Genomic DNA, 18,285 nt, shown 5'->3' with positions numbered 1-18,285 from the left:
TGTGTATAATAGTTTGGAATCCTGTGTATTTTTTAAACATATTTTTGATCTTAGATTAAAATTTTTACCACTAATTTTACAAATATTTTAAAACTAAAATCACTTTAAATTATTCCGTGGACGTGGAGTCGATTAACACATTTTCAATGATCTAAAATGAGTGTAAATGAAGGTATTTCTAGCTAAAAGTATTCATCTTTTAGGGAAAACTCGTTTATACAAAAACGGTCTTATCGCTAATGACATTCTCCTAGTCTTCAAGTATCAGTTAAACACAGATAGTTTATCCTAAATAATGCTATTACACGTAAATTGATTAGGAAATGGATAATTGATGAAAAGAATATATCATTGATATTGTCTGATAGTACGACGGCATTTGCAACAATGCGTGATGTCGTCGATACTAAGGATACTATGCAGTGTAGGCAGCTTTTGGGTCTGGCCAACAACGTCGATTTGGCTCTAATCTTCACAGTCACAAAGCGCACAACACGCATGGTTGATAAGAACCTCATCACCAGCTGGATCGGTTCTGACCTCCAGGGCTCAAACATTAAGATTTTAATCCGTAGTGATCTTGGTTTGGAGCTTAGGAACGTTGTAATAGGAACAGTCTGTGCAATTCTTAATCCGGACGTTAAACAACAAGTGATTCCATCTGACTTAAAATCAATTACAATTAATAGGTATTAATACAGTACATACAAATTCTACTGTAAATTATTCCTAACTAGTTTAATTATATAAATAATGTATAGGTTGGATGATATATTAATAATTGGTGAATTGGATGGATTGGATACATGTAAGGCAGTGACCGTTAAGGGAGAATCGTGTAAAAACTTGGTTTATACACACAATGAAGGAGATTATTGTAAATATCATCTGAAATTCATTAAACCTGATAATAAACGTTCCAGAACTACTCAAAGCTCAAGTAAGCATAGATCCACTACCAACGGTATAAATGGTGATAAAAATACTTCAAACAGTACAAATAGTGTAAGTAGTCGTGTTTTAAAAAGTACTTTGTCAAATGTTATGCAAGGTTTAAGATCAGTAATGGGTGATAATAAACCTTATACATTTACTGAGCCACCAAAGCCAGTAAAGCCAACTGAAACTATGGCCAAACTAGGTGAATTAAACGTATTGATACAAAAGATTATTAATAATCGATCTCCAACAGCTAGAAATACCATAAACACACTCAGTAAGGTTAATACCCCTGAAAAGTCTTTATCGCTAAATAATACACCCAAGAACTCGGCCAATTTCGATACTGAACGTTATAACGAATTTGTTAGATTATCTAATCTCATCAAGGATTATACATCAAAGGTATAAATCAATACCCTTAAACTTGTTAATACACTTATATAGTTAATATAGTTAATATAATTACATACTTAATATAGTTATATAGTTAATATATTGAATATATGGATTAGAGGGAATTTAATAATTTATTGGGAACATTACAAATGTTAACAAATAAAGTGAAAGGAACATCAAGTGAGGTTATATCGAAGTCAAATATTATGAATATTTGTGACCTTTTATTGGATCACCCACTGGAGAATATCGCAGTCTCAGCTCTAAAGCTCAGAAGAGCAATTAGAAAGATTATCAGAGCCCAGGAAATAAAATATAAAATGAAAATTACAAGAGAACCTAAATCAGAAAAGAATACACCATCAAAATATAAAGCACACGTATAACAGATAGAATTCTTGTAGATTAGTTAAGTATAACTTTAGTGTTTAAAATGAATGTGTGATAGGTAATGAAAGAAATAGATAGTTTAATTGGATTGAATTCTACGTTTGGATCTCCATATGAAGAGGTAAGAAATAATGTAACTGATTTCTTTAGGAAAAGGTTTAGGAAAACATGGTCGAGACCCAAGTATATTCAGAACATCGAAACTAGTGTTCTCAGGAGATCACACTAGAGATAATCTCCCAGAAGTAATGGAAAAATAAATAAGGTAAGACCAAATAATAATAGTTAAATAACTAAAAGTAAAAATCTTCCCCTAAATATTATTATGGAAATAGCTAATTATGCTAAAACTAGAAAAATATTTATCGAAAATTTTGTTTAAACAATTTGAAGGTTTAAGGGATGATGAAAATAATTTATTTGTTTTTAAAGTATGCTAATTTCTGGGGAAATTTATTTTAATAAGTGCGTACCGGACTACTGATGCCCAACGAAATTCTACTCGAACACGAACAGAGCTATTCTAAACCTTTAAACACTGTTTTTTAATGTTGCAACATTTTTAAACTGTTTACATTTCCAAATTCACTTTCTTTTTAAAATATTATATATTTTCAATTTTTTAATTTCAAATTGATATACAGTTTGTACGAGTGTGGTTATGTGAATTGCAGAAAATAGTTGTAATCACTTGAATTTTAGAAATTTCGGAAAATAACTAACTCAAATGTATAATTTAGAAATTTCTATAAATTTCATTTCTTAAATCACCCTGTCTAGAGTTTCAGTAGCTAGTCTGTAAAGATTTGGAAAATTTTTAGAGTTTTGGTTATCAAGTGGAAAATATTCTGATGAAAAAGTTTAGGAAATGTATGAAGGAGTACATATCTCAGGGTCTGTTCAATTCCTTGACTCCGGAGGAGTCTGCTGATAAGCTGGTTTCTCTTTTGGAGGAGTGCGGATACAAGGCCATTGCCTGCGACTTCGACTCGACTATAATAGAAATGCACTCTGGTATGAAATGCTATTTTAAATTGATTTAGGCGGTTATTTGGACCCGAACGTTGACCGTCGTGTTCTGGAGTCTGTGACTCCGGACTTTAAGGCTTTGGCCAAGAGGCTAAAAAACTCCACAGTCTCACTATTCGTTGTAACTTATTCTGATGCAGTGCATGTCGAAGGTCATGCGAGGTATATCTCAGGAGATAAAATGATCAGTGCGGCTCTCAAATATAGTAACTGTGATGCTGATATTAAACAAGTTTACGCCTATTATCCCAGGTAACATTCACCCAATTAACACTATTAATTATAATATTAACAACATGTATGATATTATTGTATAGATTTTGGGATTCACCATCGATGTATAAAAGGTTGGGATTGGAGGGTCCAATGCCCTTGGGTAAGGAGTACCATTTAAAGAGGGTAATTTTATTTCTAGTTTAGAGTATTTTAGATTTGTTCTGATCATAACTTTACACTCGATGAGATTATCCTCATCGACGATGACATGAACAATTGCAGAAACGCAGAATCGCTCGGTGTTACATCGCTCCATGTTACAGGAGAAGGCCTAAAGTTCATTGAACTTGACCTTCTTTAAAATATACTCTATCGTAATGTAGTCATACTATATGTAATACCATATATTCACTAGTATATTATTCAATAATACAAGTGTTATAAAATGAGTATATGTGAAATAAATAGAATATTATACGTTAGAATTAAGATAAGTGAGAATGAAGGGAAGTAAGTCTCCATTGAGTACATTTGTGGCTTTAGAAGTTTCAAAGTTAGTTCTGTGGTCCTTAACTCTCTGCTCAGGATTCAATGTGTAGGTCCTTATGTGAGACCCCCAAGTCCCTACCAAATCCTCACCCTTTATTTCATTCACCTTCTCATTCAACTTTTTCTAAATACATCATTAACCCATTATCTATATGCTATTATCTATAATCTTAACTATGATAAAAAAATACCAAATAATGCTGATCAACAAGTTTGGTCAGCATTCGAATAGCGATTTCTCGATTTTGAGTATTTGTTCGTTCTTGTTGTACTTTTACAGATAATCCAGTAGGTTTATGATATACCCTTACTAAAACAAATATATCAATAGTTGATTTTGTAAAAATAGATTTTAAAAATAGTAAATTACCTGCAGTTTCAACTTTATTGACATTTTGACCACCTTTACCACTACTTCTCATCGACTCAATTATCAAGTCCTTCTTTAAAAGCTGTCTGTTTTTCTTGAAGTTAACGACTTCCTCGTCAGTGTCAGAGAGGATTGGAACCACCTGAACTGAGCCAAAGGAGGTTTGGCGTTTATTTTCAGAGTTGAAGGGTGAGTTCCTGATCAGTCGGTGAGTACCATTTTCTCCTTTTAAAAGTCTGTAGGCATAGTCCCCAATAACGTCAAACTCAACCCTTCTAAACCCGCCTGTACTTCCAGGGCATACGTCAACTTCCTTTAACCTGAGCGAAGATGGGAAGTTATCGTCAGAGTCGGGCGGCTCATAGTGCGATATGAACTTTTTGTACATCTCAGTCAGAATTCTGCACCAGTCGAAGGACTCGGAGCCTCCAACCCCTAAATTACATAGAGAATTAGGACAAAATACCCGATTTAATAATTAGTTTACAGGAGTTACGGTCATATTTACGAAGTGGATCTAACTCAGTGGTTGTGTTGGAATCCCTTAAAGTGGAAGATAAATTACTAAAAATAATAATAATTAAATAAATTCCTTACCAAATATTTCTATAGTATAAATTTAAAAATTTGGAATTACTAGTTGATATAAAGGAAAAGTTCAAATTCACTCCCAAACTTGGAGTTTTAGTTAATAGTTTAAAAGTAAGTGGATTTAAGTGAATTAAGCTTAAGGAAGGCCTAACAAACGTTAATAATACAACCATTAGTATCCTTATCATCTATACATTTGGGTTTAAAATTAAACCAAATTAGGCCTACATATTACAAATTGTTAAAATGAATTTTAGGCCCAGATATAATGAGTATTACAAGGGACATAGGTCCTAACTATACATAATTTATGTCAAATGTGGCCCAAGTATACATAAAAGTATTATATAATTACAAAAATAAGTTTACATGATCATTTTGAATAAAAATAAACAAAATAAAAATAAAATAAAGTTTATATTATAAAAAGAAATCAGTGAATAAGGGAACCCTATGTGATGTGTAAAAAGATACACAAAAGAGGGATCAGATCAAGAAAAGAAGTGAGACCTGGTGGAGGAAGAAGAATTAATTCTCAAATTAAATTGACAAGGTTTGGAAGAGGATTTTGGAGAGAAAGAGGGAGAAAGAGATCCGAGGAGTTTTTAGAGTTGTCGTTGTAGTAGTGTGAGAAATGGTAGAATGTGGTGAATCTGTAAATTCTAAGGCTTTTTACGTCAGACCGAAACATGTGTAAAAGAATTTGTTGTGGACGGTTTTGGAATTGTGCCACTTCAGTAAAACTCACCTCAAAGCCTTGAAGCCCCATCTGGAATGCTATTTTTTCACTGGCATTTTAAATAGATAATTTGTTAAAAATTGATTATATGTATGCTGTTTAATTTGTTTTTTATTTCACAATTTTCTCAATGTATTTTATTTCGGTTCGGTTTTAATCATTTCAAGTGATCTCGACAGTGCAACAGTCGCAATTTAATATGTCTTCTTTTCGTATTTGATCTCAGTGTTGTAGCCGGGTTTCTTTGTTATTTCTGTAAAATAGTTTGGCGGTTATGGCAACTTTAAATCTTTAGAATTCGTTAACATCGAGCTTTTGTCCCTGATCTAAAAATCATTATTTTCCACATTTCATAATTATTGAACCTATTCTTAGTATTTTAATAATTCCCAATCTATTATTATTTTATAATAATTCTAATAAATTTTAACAATTCTTGTAATAACGAACATCGAATGAAATTTAATAATTTTATGGAATTTTGAGATCTAATGGAATTTAACCTAATTGTTAACTAATTGGTTTTAACAGTGATCTAATTGATTTTAAATTGATTTAGTTTATTTTAACACGAATCTAATTGATTTAACAATGATTTGACTGACGAAATAATTAAAGGATTTATCAATTTGACGGATTTAATAAGTTAACTGATTCAACAATTTAATGGATTTAACAACAATTTAATAATAAAAGTATAATTAAATATTGAAAAATTAATATTGAAAATTTTGATGAAAATTTAAGGATATGACGGCAAGTAAAGTGGGTAATCAAGAAGTAGTAAAGGCTCGGGCAGATACAAACGTATTGAACCCAGATGCCCCGGAGTTTAATCCGACAGTTAAAACAGGAGGGAAGTTGAACGCGGATGCGCCTGAATTCGTACCAGGGCAGCTGCCGCCGTACGATTCACTGCTCCTAGGAGTCCCAGACATGAAGGGAGGATTTAAAAACGGACACGTCCCTGGTTATCGGATATCGCACCAGGACCCATACGTGCCAATGTGGATCTCACAAACATACCCAATGACTGTGCCCTATGGCCAAGTGTACCCCAACTCACCATACGAGTACATCCCATACGACTACACACGCCAGACACAGAATTATCCAATCCAGAGAAACGTATACCCCCCTCCAATACATAACGAATATACACTAAACATGCCATATAATTTGGTGGCGCAAGGAAAGTCGAAGTTATCGAAGCCGAAGCCTAAAGCACATCCCACACAGTTAACACATAGTAATAGTCAGTCATCATATACTAATTCACAGTCAACACATAGTAATGGAACACACCCAGCACATTCAATTAATAATATTGGCAAGGATCTGGTGGAAAATTTATCAATGCAAACCACCAAAGATACTACTAGAGATTACAAATCAGTGACGGCAAACGAAGTCACGGAAAATAAACCACTGACATGGGCCGAAAGGACAAAACTCTCAACAACAAGACAACAACCCCCAACGATAATTCACACACCAACAGCATTAAATGCCACGCAAGGAGTTAAAGAAAAGGATAAGGACCATAAACCCAAGAGTAATCGAGAGTTAAGAAAGGAAAAGAGTAAAGAAGAAAGAAACGCACTAAAAGATAAGTCGGGCCATAGTGATAAGGGTTTGTACACTGATAGTAAACTACACAATGATAAATTAAACGATAATTCAACACACACGGATAGTAAACCACACTCAGATGTAAAACCGCATAGTGATAAAATTTCAAACGAAAAGGAAGAAATATCATATGCAAAAGTTTTTAAAGAAGCAGTAAGATCAACACCAGTTCGAACAAATTTTGCTAAACCAAATGATACACATTCATCCAATACGCATAGTACAATTTCCTCAAACGCTTTTAATACCACTTCCTCAACCACATATACATGCACAGTTTCCTCCAAATTGGATACAAGTACTCAAACAGTTCCACCTAAACTAAGTGTACCAACTAGTAGTTCTAAACTAGAAGTTCCGATTAAAAGTACTAGACTAGAAGTTGCAAGTAGTAGTGCTAGTGTAGATGTACCAAGTAATTTGCCAGTTAAACCAGAAGTATCTAATAAATTGTCCTCAGTGCCGACTAGTTTCCCTAGTAAATCAGAACCTGTTTCAACTACAGGTGCCGCAAAGGTAGAAGTTACGAGTAAAATAGAAGTTAACGGAGATGTGGAAACAAAGGAGGAATGTGGACTTGAAAAGGTGGATGAAGCAATAGTAAATAGAGATACGACGAAAACTAAGTTGTTAGATTCACCGCAATTTGCATCATCAAGTACGGATGTGAGTGCAGAGTATATGCCATCCCCGACAAGTTCAGACTATACAGTAAAGGCTCTGTTGGGCTACTACGTGTATTTACTGGATAACAGTAAGCTTGTAGAGGAGATTAGGCGCCGTTATAAGCTTCCACACATACATTATTCAACGACAAGTACGTCTACGAATGCGTCAAACACAACATCAAAGGGATATAAGGATAGAGAAAGAGAAAGACAAGATAAGAATGATAAGAAGGATTGGAGGCATAAAAACTATGATAAAAACTTCGGGTCAAATTTCAGGCATAAGGAGTTCACGAGAGCCTCGAGTGAGTTCACACCACCAGTCGTAGCAAGCGAGGGCTCGTGGGTTATGAAGCAGGCTAAGCAGAAGAATGATAAGGAATTGCTGCTGAGGAGGAAGATAATGGGTCTATTGAACAGGCTCACGTTTGAGAAATTCGACATTATCTACAACCAGATCATAGAGTGCGGAATTGACACGCCAGAGCACGCGGAAATGCTGGTCAGGTTCGTATTCGGAAAAGCAGTCACACAGCACCACTTCATACCAATGTACGTCGAACTCTGCGCTAAACTTGCAATTGACCTCTATACAATTGATAACACAAATCAAGTAAACGGAAGTAATGGTAGTGCTAGTGCTAATTCAACGGGAAGTAGCTCAACAAATGGAGCCAGCTCGACGAATGGAAGTACCTCAAGTAGTGATGAAGTAGTGGATGTTAAGAGTAATAGGAAGAGTGATTTCATGCGTATCCTGCTTAACTGTAGCCAGGATAGTTTTGAAGATAATTTAAAACCATTGGAAATACCAAGTGAGCTGGAAGGAGATGATAGATTTGAATATGAGCAAAAGTACAAGCACAAGATGAGAGGAAATATGATTTTCGTGGGAGAACTGTTTAAACAGAAGTTGTTGGCAGCAAAGCTATTGATCACATGTTTGGATCAGGTCTTTTTGAAGCGCGAGGAGTGCATTTTATTATACGACGACGTTAACATGGGTAATAATCACCTGGAAGCAATGTGTACGCTGCTGCAGACAGTGGGCAGGAGCTTTGACACGAACCGCTGGAAACACTTGTCTGAATTTGAGAAGCGAATCCAGCACCTGGAAGACTTGGGCAAAAACGAACTGATCTCGTTCAGGATAAGGTGCCTGATCAAGAATGTGTTGGACAGTAGAATGGACCACTGGGACAAGTCGGTATACCAGAAACACCAAGAACAGCCGTGCAAGCTCCAGGAACTGAGACACAAGCATTCATCCGCAGCAAGCCTAGTCAGCCTCTCGCAGCCTAAACCCGAAAAAACTGAACGTGATAAGGAAGACGTGTGGCGAATGAGAAACCGCAAAAACAAGTCCTCATCATCCTCGAATCTCAACTCTATGACAATTAAACAAGATAAGCATCGTGATAAACAAAAAGACCCATTTGAACGTAAAGTGTATAAATTAGATTCACAAGATTTACAACACAACGACTATAAGGAAGAGTATAATATGGAGAAAGAGGAGGAAAACGAAGTGGTCGAGGATATGTATAAAAGTGTAAACTCAATAGTATCAGAACTGGTATTATCGCATGATGAAGAGGAGGCTTCCTTGAGAGTGGAGGAGTTAAACTTGTCTGAGGATAAACTCGACGAACTGTACAGAAATCTCATCATCTCGTGCATGGAAAAATGCTCCAAAGTTAACACTGAAAAAGAAGCTGAAATTGTCACCCATTGGATACTCAATCTAGCTCAACAACATCAATCATTAAATCATTTATTAAACAGGTAATTATTATAATTAGATTGATTATAATTACAATTAAATTACTATAATTAAAATTATAATTATCATAATTATATTAATATAATGATTGTTTAGTGTTTATGAATATGTTATTGGAGAAGATGAGAATAGTATGAGTGTGATGGTAGAGGATTATCCGTTGTTGCCGAGGACACTGTCGCTACTAGTCGACTGGATGCGACCGCAGTTTGTAAACTCGGACAAATTCAAACTCACTTTGACGCATTTAAATTTGTAAATTTTCAAATTCTATCATATACACTAGTTAAAAAATTCAAGCTGTTTCTTAATGTGGCTCAAAGTGGGCAGCCTAATCCCAGAAAGTCTCCTCTCAATTTTATCCAGTTTCTAATTTATAAATTTTATTAAATACAAAATATAAATTAGAATAAAATACAACTTGACAAGTTTAAAATTAGTGTACTGATTACCTCGATGTATTTGCTGTTCAACTCAACCTGACGTTTACGACAACACATGACCACCAAGTGGAACTTCTCTTCAATACGGTCCCTGACGAGACTATAGTCTGACCTGATTTGACTGAAACGAAGTTCGCGTTCAAATTTTAAAAGACTTTCAGCCTCGCCCAAATGTTCCAAAATGTTCAGCCTCTCTAAAAATTATAATAATTCAGTTTAAAATGCCTCGTTCTAAGTTAGTATCTTCAATGTCATAAGTACCAACACATTTATCACTTTTCACTTTAATACTCTTATTTAAATTTACATTATTTAAATTTACATTATTGGTGTTTATAGTGTTGGTGTTTATTAGAGAGTTGGATTGTGTTGAATTGGTACTGTTGAGAGTATTATTGCTGCTATTATTTAGTTTTTTTAGTCTTTTAAGCTTTCTTGAGCATTTTCTACCCTTTCCAATAGGGTTTTTGGACTTATAATTTGGCTTTGTAGGATTAGTTTTACATGACGTCAGAGAATTCCTAGAGCTATTTGCAGAATGTTTATCTGGATTTTCGATGTTTTTGTGCACATATTTGTCAGTTTTCGTAACATTTTTTAACGTCTTAGTTACATTTTTCTCAGAATTCTTGACATTCTTGTCAATTTTAGGTTTAGGATTAGATTGATAATTGATTGTTGGAGATGAGTTGGTAGAAAAGTCATGGTGATTTAAAGAACAATTCAAGGATTTAGGAGAATTCCGGGTTGAAATGGCCTTTGAAGGAGTGGAATGAGGACAGGAACAGGTGGTTTTACAGGAGCATTTGTTAGGAGAAGGTTTGTAATTGGTTATAGTAATTAGAGGGTCAGGAATCTAAAAAGTGTTTAAAAAGAACAAGTACCTTTAAGATAGCAATACTGGACTTGGAACAGACAAAAGTAGCTGAATTGGGAAAATTGTTAGCATTCTGAAGAGTCTAAAAATAATTATAAAATAATAATAAACCGGGGAAGCTGGATCCATCATTTAGGAATATTGAACATTATACATTTAAAGTAAATTTGAAGTCTTGTGAAAAGATAAGATAATAGAGTAATAGTCATATCTAAGAAGATAAAATGATGAATAAATTAAGTAAGTAGAGGAAATGTAAAAAGAGAAGAGGAAGGAAATTTAGGAAAGAAAATTTAATTAGTAATCTATTGGTGTATTTTAATTTATTATTACAAATTAAAACAGTGGATTTTTTATTTAAATGGATAAATCATGGAAATGAGAAGGTGTGTCGAAAAAAATAAGTAAAAAATTCAGAAAAATAGTAGAAAAAACTGCTTAGAAATTAATAAACAATAAAACAAAGAAGTATAAACCTATTTTGAGTAATTTAAGGAACGAATAATGAAAGAGCAGGACACAAATCTAGAAATGATCCCCCATTTAAACGGAAGTAGTAGAAGGCTTAACAACCATCACTATAAACAAAATGAATGTGAATGTTTAATTTTTTATTTATTTGTAAAATATTTTAAGGATAGAAATCGCAATTTATGAAAACCAAAGATAAGAATATTAAGGCGAAAAAGGCCAAAGTAATTAAAAAGAATAAAAATCACAAAAATAAAAAAAAAACTAAAAAAAGGGACCTGGATTCAGATTTATCAGACTTTGAACCAGAAATAACAGAGGAACTGCCTCAAGATGTGAGCTTCAAAGTACAACAACTCCTCAAAGAAGCTAATGAAGAGATTCCAAAGTTAGTTCTCCACAAATTAAAGATAATTAACATTAATATGATATATTTATTCGAAAATTATTAATTTATGATAAAATAGGGAAAAAATAAGGGGGACTGATTTCCTGGAAAATGACCCTTTGGTTTCTTTTGATTACCCCGAAGATTCGGCTGGATTTTTGCCAGAATTCCAAACTACCTCAAACACTAGTGAAATTTGGTCAAAATTGAATGATTTATCAAACACTAAGCCCACAAAGGTATTTTAAACATTAGTTAATTGAATTGAATTGGGCAACAAAATTGTTCAGGAAAATGTGATGGATAAATTGAGACCAGTTTATAATGAAATTGGTATATATCTATCCAGATATAAGAGTGGAGGACTTCCTAAGGCATTTAAGGTGCTCCCTAAAATGACTAACTGGTCTGAAATCATCCAGTTCACTAACCCCCAAAATTGGACCCCAAACGCAATGTACGAAGTTACACGACTTTTCTCATCTAACATGAATGAGTCAAATGTATGTTTATATAATTGTTGTAACATAGTAGTTTATATACATCTGAGACTATATATAAGATTCTGACGTATTCTTAGGCTGAAATATTTTATTTATATATATTACTCCCAGCAGTTAGAGAGAACTTGGCAAGTAATAAGACTCTGAATCATCATTACTATGAATCACTGATGAAGGCGATGTTTAAGCCTACGGCTTGGTTCAAGGGGATTTTACTACCGCTAGTACAGGAGGTAAGTAATTTTAATTTCTAAATGATGAATGATACTCTGACAGTCTGAAAATAATGACGACCATCTGTATCGCCCCAGTCTGATAAAAATAACTATCACAATATTATTGTAATATAATATTGACAGTGGTGTGTAATAATGAGTTTTAGGGATGTACATATAGAGAAGGAGCAATAATTGGAAGTGTTCTGAAGAAAATTTCAATACCAGTTTTCCATGTGTCAGCATTTATAATTCAGATTTGTCAATACCCAAAATGGTTTGGTAGTACCAGTTTTATACTCACAATACTATTTCAAAAAAAATATAAATTACCAATTAAGGTATGTTTAATAAGTGTAATGGCAAAGATCACTCTGATATAGTAACTACTAGATCAATTTTATCTTTGCAATAATAATATCCTTTAAAATTATTAAAACCATTTAATAAACCTAAAGGATTACAATAATTAAACACAATATAATTAATATTAGGTCATTGGACAATGTTTACAGTATTTTTATAAATTCGTCAACTTCCCAGACCATTTACCAGTTATTTGGCATCAATCATTATACCTATTTTTATACAATTATCAACGTAATTTTTTAGTATAATTACCATTAGTGTATAAGTAATAATGGAATATGATGAACAAATTATATACATAATTGATATAATGTTGAATAACTCAGTTATCCCTATCTGATTCCAAAATTACTCAATCAAATATTTATAAAATTAAATATTTATAAAATTAAAATTAGATTTATTATATTGTATAGATATGTTGAATGAAGATGAATATAAATTATTGAGAGAATTATTGGGAAAACATAAACATCCACAAATTGGACCAGCAATTGAAAAATTATTATCATGTACAATACAAGATGTTGATATGAAATTGTAATTCATACCCAAATTATATTTAATAACATAAATAAATCTATATGCCTAGAAATATTTCTATATATAATTAAGTGATAAGAGAAATTAGTAATTGTGTAAAAGTATGTAAGGAAATCGAACTAGATAAGTGGATTCCATAAATGTGTCCCCATATCAAACCAAAGAAAGAATTAATTACATAGAAACTTTTATGGAATAATTTTTCATTTAGAAATATAAAGTCTTGATTTCATAAAGGATTTAATTTTATACCCCAAGTTTACTATTATAGATTCATCAGTAATATTGATAATTTAGAAATTATATTCCAAACATAAACCCGATTAAATAATAAAATTAAATAAAATGGTAGAAAAGGAAATGAAGAAACGTGAATTAAGGTCTGGAGTATCAGGTATGTAAGTAACTAGAATATAATGATTTTTAGTGGGTCTTAATAAAGGACATACGGTAACTCCAATTCCACTCACAAGCTCAGTGAGACCTAGTAGAAGAAAAGGACTTAAGACGAACCGTTCAGCTCTAGTTTCCGAAGTAATTCGTGAAGTCTGCGGATTTGCGCCCTACGAGAGAAACCTAATTGAGCTCGTCAAAATCGGATCAGCTTCCACAAGTAAAAGGGCTTTTAAGTTCGCTAAGAGGCGTCTGGGAACCCATAGACGTGCAAAAGCTAAAATGAACGAAGTCGCAAATATCGTTGAACAACAACGTAAACGCCGAACTTAATCATTAGTTTAATTTACTTCCCAACACTCTATATAATAACTGTTTATTCAATTTTATATTATTTTCAACATTTATGTATAATAATTTTATATTAATTTTTAAAATTTTGGGATTTTAAGGATAGTACTCCCATAACACTCTTACTATAACTCTCAGTATATATATAATGTCAAAGGGGCTGAGATCAAAAACGCTAAGGCGTTATAGAACAGCAAAACGACAAGTCGTTGAAGGTAGAGATTAGAAACTATTAATTTTTCTTTAGGAGTCAAGTATTATCCAAGTGTAGTAGAATCTTACAAGAAAATTAGATTAATTCAGCAAGGGAAGTACGTTCAGCCCGTTCGGAAACCAAATAAATTTTTATATCCAGGTATTTGGATTGTATTTTACGTTTATTTTATTTTTAGAAGATGAAAACGCAGTTTTTCCGCAATCCATTCCAAAAATGCCTCTAGATCTGAGATCAGAGAATGTACCCTTGGCAGGTAAACTTTTAGTTTATTTATTTTTAATGTATATTTTATAAACTTGGTTAATTTATTTTGGTATTTATTGTAAAAGTTGGTGAGTATGTGTATGATTAATTATCAGGACTTGCTGGGCCTCGTGGTAGGCGTAAATTCGAGCCTGGTGAGCTTGAGGATTCTGGAATGAGTCTGAAGATGGACAAGAAGACCATGTTGGCTTCAGGCCCTCTCATGGACCTCGATAACCAGAACTTGGATATCCAGAGCACTGCCAGAGAAGGCCATTTCAAGTCTGGAAAGGCCAAGAAATACGCCTCAAACAAGCTGAATAGTATTAATAAGCTCAAGAAATCTAAGAAATCGTAAAATTAACCGTGTACAATATTATAATTAAGGATTTCAGACGGGAGGGGTAAATTAAGTTGTCGAAGATATTAAGTTGTGGATGACAATTTAAGTTGGGATCTTCTCTTATTTTCGGCCATGTTATTTATAAGATTGTGGAGTGCAATCATTGTTCTGATGATGGTTCCGAGGTACGAAGTCATCGTCGTGTCGTTCATATTAATCGCAAACGCCTCAATTAGTTCTTCATCGTCCATGGCTGGAAACATGTTAAATATGTCCTAAAACACATTTAATCTCGTAAATCACATCCATACACCATAAATAGGAATTGGTAGTTAGTATAAATAGGAATTAGTAGATAGTAGTATATACCTGTAACATATATACTATTGATGGATTTAGGGTGTAAGTTCCTGAAATAACACCGCCGAGATAGTCAACCATTTCAGTAAGCTTAGAAACCAGAGATCTCAAAGCACTAATCTTACTCTCGACCTATACAAAGGATAAAAATATAATAGAGGAATAAATTAAATACCTTTTTGGAGAGTGTAGAAGTAGTGGAATTGGTTAAATCTCTGAGAAGATGCTCCAAACCAACCTCCTCAGCATCAAAAGAACCTAATCATAAAAATAAAAGTATGGTTTCCTACCAACAGAAAATGGAACGTGAACAAAAGTTCTGCGGAAGCGAGAGTCACTAGTAGGTTCCTCAACAGATAAGTAAGCCTCAATGGGCAATTCATCCTTCTAAACAAATTATATAACATTAAAGGAAAATTAAGGAATTATATAGGTATTATAGATAAATTTTGAATATTTAGAGGTTAGAATGTTTAAATTAAATATAAAAATCACTTGAGTGATATCTACAATAATGTAGATTGGATGTGGACAGTATTTGCGATAAATTTCGTGAATTTCTAAGTCAGCCAATTTGCACTTCGGACCAGTACTATACCAACCAAGAACACGCTCTTTAGCATTAATCTAAACATTTCTCAGTATAACATATACTATGTATACTGTAGTATATATAGTATATTAGTATAAATAGTTATGAAATAATGAGAAAAAACCTTTTTGAACATTTTGAACATATTCTCATGATAATTGTGATCAAAGTACCAAACGAGAGGGTTTTTCGTGTCTTCCTCGAAAGGGATAGCGTAAGAATTTGTGATGTGGAGTTCTCCACTGATTGTCTCGCCCAAAATCGTGCCAACAACTCTCCGGGAAGTGCCCTGGGCACACCTGTTGTAATGGTCCACAACGGAGAGAAGAACAATGGGATGAACCACGACCTTAGTGCCCATACCCAGAGGGGAGGTTTTATTCACTAACTCCATTTAAATAAAATAATTTTATAAAATTAAAAAATTATAGTTAGGCGTTGTTTTTTAATATAGTGGTACGGCGTGAAGGAATCCCCCCAAATGTGTAATTCATTCAATTTTTTACACATATACTGTATATTTTTGTCAATAGTATATAAATGCCTATATGGGAAAAAATAAAACTCCTAAACTTTATCTTCTATTAGGCATTGACCAAACCGCTACTACTCGGGATGTTGTTAAGGCCTATAGGCTGGCCGCTCTTAAATCTCACCCTGATAAACTCCAAGGATTAAGTAAAAAAGAACAAGTAAGATTTTCATAATTAGTTTAAATTATTTCCAACTTTAGTGATATACACATTTTACACATACTAGTAATTTTGCATATAAATTTACTTTAATTTAAAGTTTTCCTGATTTATATACTCCAAAATAACATTTTAAAAAGGAATCTTATAATTTTTGTACAGGAAGATGCCAAAAATCACTTCGTTCAGCTCAAACATGCCTATGAAATCCTAAAGGATGACCATAAGCGCAAGAACTACGACGAATTCGGTATGTTTTTCCATAATTTCTAAATTTTGAAGGATGGGAAGGGGAAGAAGAGGCCGCATTTGCTGCAGCCTATGAGTTTTACAGGACTCCAGTCACACAAGAAGACATTGTTGACTTCTCCAAAACCTACAAAGGAAGTAAATCTGAATCTGAAGATCTTCTTGATTTCTACAATAAGTACCTAGGATTTTATTATACCTTATTAAACTATGATATAGATATGATGGAGACTTGACGAATTTATTATTTTCAATACCCTTATCGGATACAGAGGATTTGGATAGATTCCTTGATTTCTTTAACAAGAACATTAAGTCGAAGGTAATTTTTAATTTTTTAAAGGTTTTAGAAACTGAAATCTACACCAAATTTCGTCAGGACGTCGAAACCAAAACACTTAACAAGCATGAAAAATAAATACAAAAAGACCTGTAAAAAGGCTGAAAAAACTGAAAATGACATGTAACCATATATTAGTTTCATATTTTTTAGGGATTTTGAAGAGCTCTCAGCCCAAATTTTGGTAATTTTATATAAACTTATGTTTTCAAGGCTAACCGTAAGAAGAGGAGTGACAATTTCTCAAGCCTGATTTCAAGCTTAGAAAATAAATACGGTCCAACCACAAAGGTATTAAATATTCTATATAGTAACTTGTAGTATTTACACATGTAATAAATTAATTAGAAACTGAAATTGACGAAGTGATTTAAATTTGGTGGGAATTCTGGTATCTTTCCATCCTAAACATGGAATTAATGGTTTAAAATTTACCTCGAAATTTTCTGATTTGAATGCATCTTCCATCCAAAGTTCATAAATAAATTCCTTTTGTTTATTTGTTAGTTCGCTAATTATTGAATTTTCATCAAATGTTGAATTAATTGCTGTGGCAGTTTGATCTAATAAAGGGCCTGTTGACATATTATTTTGCCCCAAAACGCTGTCACTTGGCTCCGTTGGACTGAATATTGAAGTTTGACTTTGGCCAAATATTGATTGATTGGGTTGAGGTTGACCAAAAATTGAGCCACTTGATTGTGTATTCTGTCCAAATATAGATTGGCTTGGCTGAGATTGACCAAATATACTACCAGTGTTGGATTTGCTGGTTTGACCAAATATAGAACCGGTAGATTGTGTGTTCTGACCGAATATTGATTGGCCGGGTTGACTTTGCCCAAATATAGATTGATTAGGCTGTGTTTGTCCAAATATAGATCCACTGGTGGATTGTCCGAATATAGAACCACTAGACTGACTATTTTGACCAAATATTGAACCACTTGATTGTGTGTTCTGACCAAATATAGAACCAGTATTAGATTGTGAATTTTGTCCAAAAATTGATTGAGAAGGTTGACTTTGACCAAATATAGAACCAGTATTGGATTGACTCGTTTGTCCAAAAATTGATTGACTGGGTTGAGATTGTCCGAATAATGAAGGTTTAGATTGACCAAATATCGACTGACTGGGTTGAGATTGACCAAAAATGGAACCAGTAGATTGTGTACTATTAAAAGAGTTTCCTATAAATTTGTATAATATAAAAAATATATAAATACCTAAAAGTGAGTTGGTTTGAGGAGAGACTAAGGGAGTTGAATTGGAGAAGCCGGAAAACGGCTGAGAATTGTTTAGGCTTTGATTTTGATTAGATGTAAAAGAAGGAAAAGAACTTTGTTGTAGGGAATTATTTGAAAAAAATGACATTATATATCAAATTT

The 18,285-nt window shown here is 33.2% G+C and overlaps 11 protein-coding genes across 11 annotated transcripts, besides 2 other annotated features; 7 read left to right on the top strand and 4 right to left on the bottom strand.

The window, feature by feature from the left end:
* Positions 1 to 166: 166 nt before the first annotated feature.
* Positions 167 to 1,724, top strand: TA07425 (uncharacterized protein; the record flags this gene model as incomplete). Its single annotated transcript, XM_947823.1, has 4 exons — positions 167 to 261; positions 321 to 689; positions 762 to 1,344; positions 1,455 to 1,724. The coding sequence occupies 4 exons, from the start codon at positions 167 to 169 to the stop codon at positions 1,722 to 1,724; spliced, it is 1,317 nt and encodes a 438-aa protein (XP_952916.1).
* An 855-nt stretch (positions 1,725 to 2,579) lies between these two features.
* Positions 2,580 to 3,334, top strand: TA07420 (p36 (Toxoplasma gondii) homologue, putative; the record flags this gene model as incomplete). The annotated part of the gene is made up of 4 exons (XM_947822.1): positions 2,580 to 2,742; positions 2,772 to 3,009; positions 3,075 to 3,156; positions 3,188 to 3,334. 4 exons carry the CDS (start codon positions 2,580 to 2,582, stop codon positions 3,332 to 3,334), a joined length of 630 nt encoding a protein of 209 aa, XP_952915.1.
* Positions 3,335 to 3,445: 111 nt separating this feature from the next.
* TA07415 (peptide chain release factor, putative) lies at positions 3,446 to 4,671 on the bottom strand (the record flags this gene model as incomplete). Its single annotated transcript, XM_947821.1, has 4 exons — positions 3,446 to 3,646; positions 3,714 to 4,327; positions 4,359 to 4,456; positions 4,490 to 4,671. 4 exons carry the CDS (start codon positions 4,669 to 4,671, stop codon positions 3,446 to 3,448), a joined length of 1,095 nt encoding a protein of 364 aa, XP_952914.1.
* Positions 4,618 to 4,671: a sequence feature (Signal peptide predicted for TA07415 by SignalP 2.0 HMM (Signal peptide probability 0.991, signal anchor probability 0.000) with cleavage site probability 0.722 between residues 18 and 19).
* A 1,301-nt stretch (positions 4,672 to 5,972) lies between these two features.
* Positions 5,973 to 9,564, top strand: TA07410 (uncharacterized protein; the record flags this gene model as incomplete). The annotated part of the gene is made up of 2 exons (XM_947820.1): positions 5,973 to 9,307; positions 9,402 to 9,564. The coding sequence occupies 2 exons, from the start codon at positions 5,973 to 5,975 to the stop codon at positions 9,562 to 9,564; spliced, it is 3,498 nt and encodes a 1,165-aa protein (XP_952913.1).
* Positions 9,565 to 9,709: 145 nt separating this feature from the next.
* On the bottom strand, positions 9,710 to 10,754 carry TA07405 (uncharacterized protein; the record flags this gene model as incomplete). Its single annotated transcript, XM_947819.1, has 3 exons — positions 9,710 to 9,942; positions 10,010 to 10,604; positions 10,650 to 10,754. 3 exons carry the CDS (start codon positions 10,752 to 10,754, stop codon positions 9,710 to 9,712), a joined length of 933 nt encoding a protein of 310 aa, XP_952912.1.
* Positions 10,668 to 10,736: a sequence feature (1 probable transmembrane helix predicted for TA07405 by TMHMM2.0 at aa 7-29).
* A 524-nt stretch (positions 10,755 to 11,278) lies between the features above and the next one.
* On the top strand, positions 11,279 to 13,115 carry TA07400 (uncharacterized protein; the record flags this gene model as incomplete). Its single annotated transcript, XM_947818.1, has 7 exons — positions 11,279 to 11,484; positions 11,564 to 11,723; positions 11,775 to 11,987; positions 12,065 to 12,220; positions 12,370 to 12,543; positions 12,697 to 12,802; positions 12,970 to 13,115. The coding sequence occupies 7 exons, from the start codon at positions 11,279 to 11,281 to the stop codon at positions 13,113 to 13,115; spliced, it is 1,161 nt and encodes a 386-aa protein (XP_952911.1).
* A 344-nt stretch (positions 13,116 to 13,459) lies between these two features.
* Positions 13,460 to 13,840, top strand: TA07390 (60S ribosomal protein L36, putative; the record flags this gene model as incomplete). Its single annotated transcript, XM_947817.1, has 2 exons — positions 13,460 to 13,508; positions 13,542 to 13,840. The coding sequence occupies 2 exons, from the start codon at positions 13,460 to 13,462 to the stop codon at positions 13,838 to 13,840; spliced, it is 348 nt and encodes a 115-aa protein (XP_952910.1).
* A 166-nt stretch (positions 13,841 to 14,006) lies between these two features.
* TA07385 (uncharacterized protein) lies at positions 14,007 to 14,676 on the top strand (the record flags this gene model as incomplete). The annotated part of the gene is made up of 4 exons (XM_947816.1): positions 14,007 to 14,073; positions 14,106 to 14,213; positions 14,251 to 14,328; positions 14,435 to 14,676. The coding sequence occupies 4 exons, from the start codon at positions 14,007 to 14,009 to the stop codon at positions 14,674 to 14,676; spliced, it is 495 nt and encodes a 164-aa protein (XP_952909.1).
* A 68-nt stretch (positions 14,677 to 14,744) lies between these two features.
* TA07380 (26S proteasome (regulatory) subunit, putative) lies at positions 14,745 to 16,007 on the bottom strand (the record flags this gene model as incomplete). Its single annotated transcript, XM_947815.1, has 6 exons — positions 14,745 to 14,936; positions 15,031 to 15,153; positions 15,197 to 15,279; positions 15,312 to 15,408; positions 15,517 to 15,648; positions 15,738 to 16,007. 6 exons carry the CDS (start codon positions 16,005 to 16,007, stop codon positions 14,745 to 14,747), a joined length of 897 nt encoding a protein of 298 aa, XP_952908.1.
* Positions 16,008 to 16,161: 154 nt separating this feature from the next.
* TA07375 (uncharacterized protein) lies at positions 16,162 to 17,147 on the top strand (the record flags this gene model as incomplete). Its single annotated transcript, XM_947814.1, has 6 exons — positions 16,162 to 16,305; positions 16,468 to 16,555; positions 16,588 to 16,732; positions 16,774 to 16,876; positions 16,905 to 17,017; positions 17,048 to 17,147. The coding sequence occupies 6 exons, from the start codon at positions 16,162 to 16,164 to the stop codon at positions 17,145 to 17,147; spliced, it is 693 nt and encodes a 230-aa protein (XP_952907.1).
* A 71-nt stretch (positions 17,148 to 17,218) lies between these two features.
* On the bottom strand, positions 17,219 to 18,271 carry TA07370 (Spm1 homologue, putative; the record flags this gene model as incomplete). The annotated part of the gene is made up of 1 exon (XM_947813.1): positions 17,219 to 18,271. One exon carries the CDS (start codon positions 18,269 to 18,271, stop codon positions 17,219 to 17,221), a length of 1,053 nt encoding a protein of 350 aa, XP_952906.1.
* Between the last annotated feature and the right edge of the window lie 14 nt (positions 18,272 to 18,285).

This window comes from Theileria annulata, chromosome 4, assembly GCF_000003225.4.
Source record: "Theileria annulata chromosome 4, complete sequence, *** SEQUENCING IN PROGRESS ***".
Classification (NCBI taxonomy): Eukaryota; Apicomplexa; class Aconoidasida; order Piroplasmida; family Theileriidae; genus Theileria; species Theileria annulata.
This window is presented reverse-complemented; position numbering and strand designations above follow the sequence as displayed.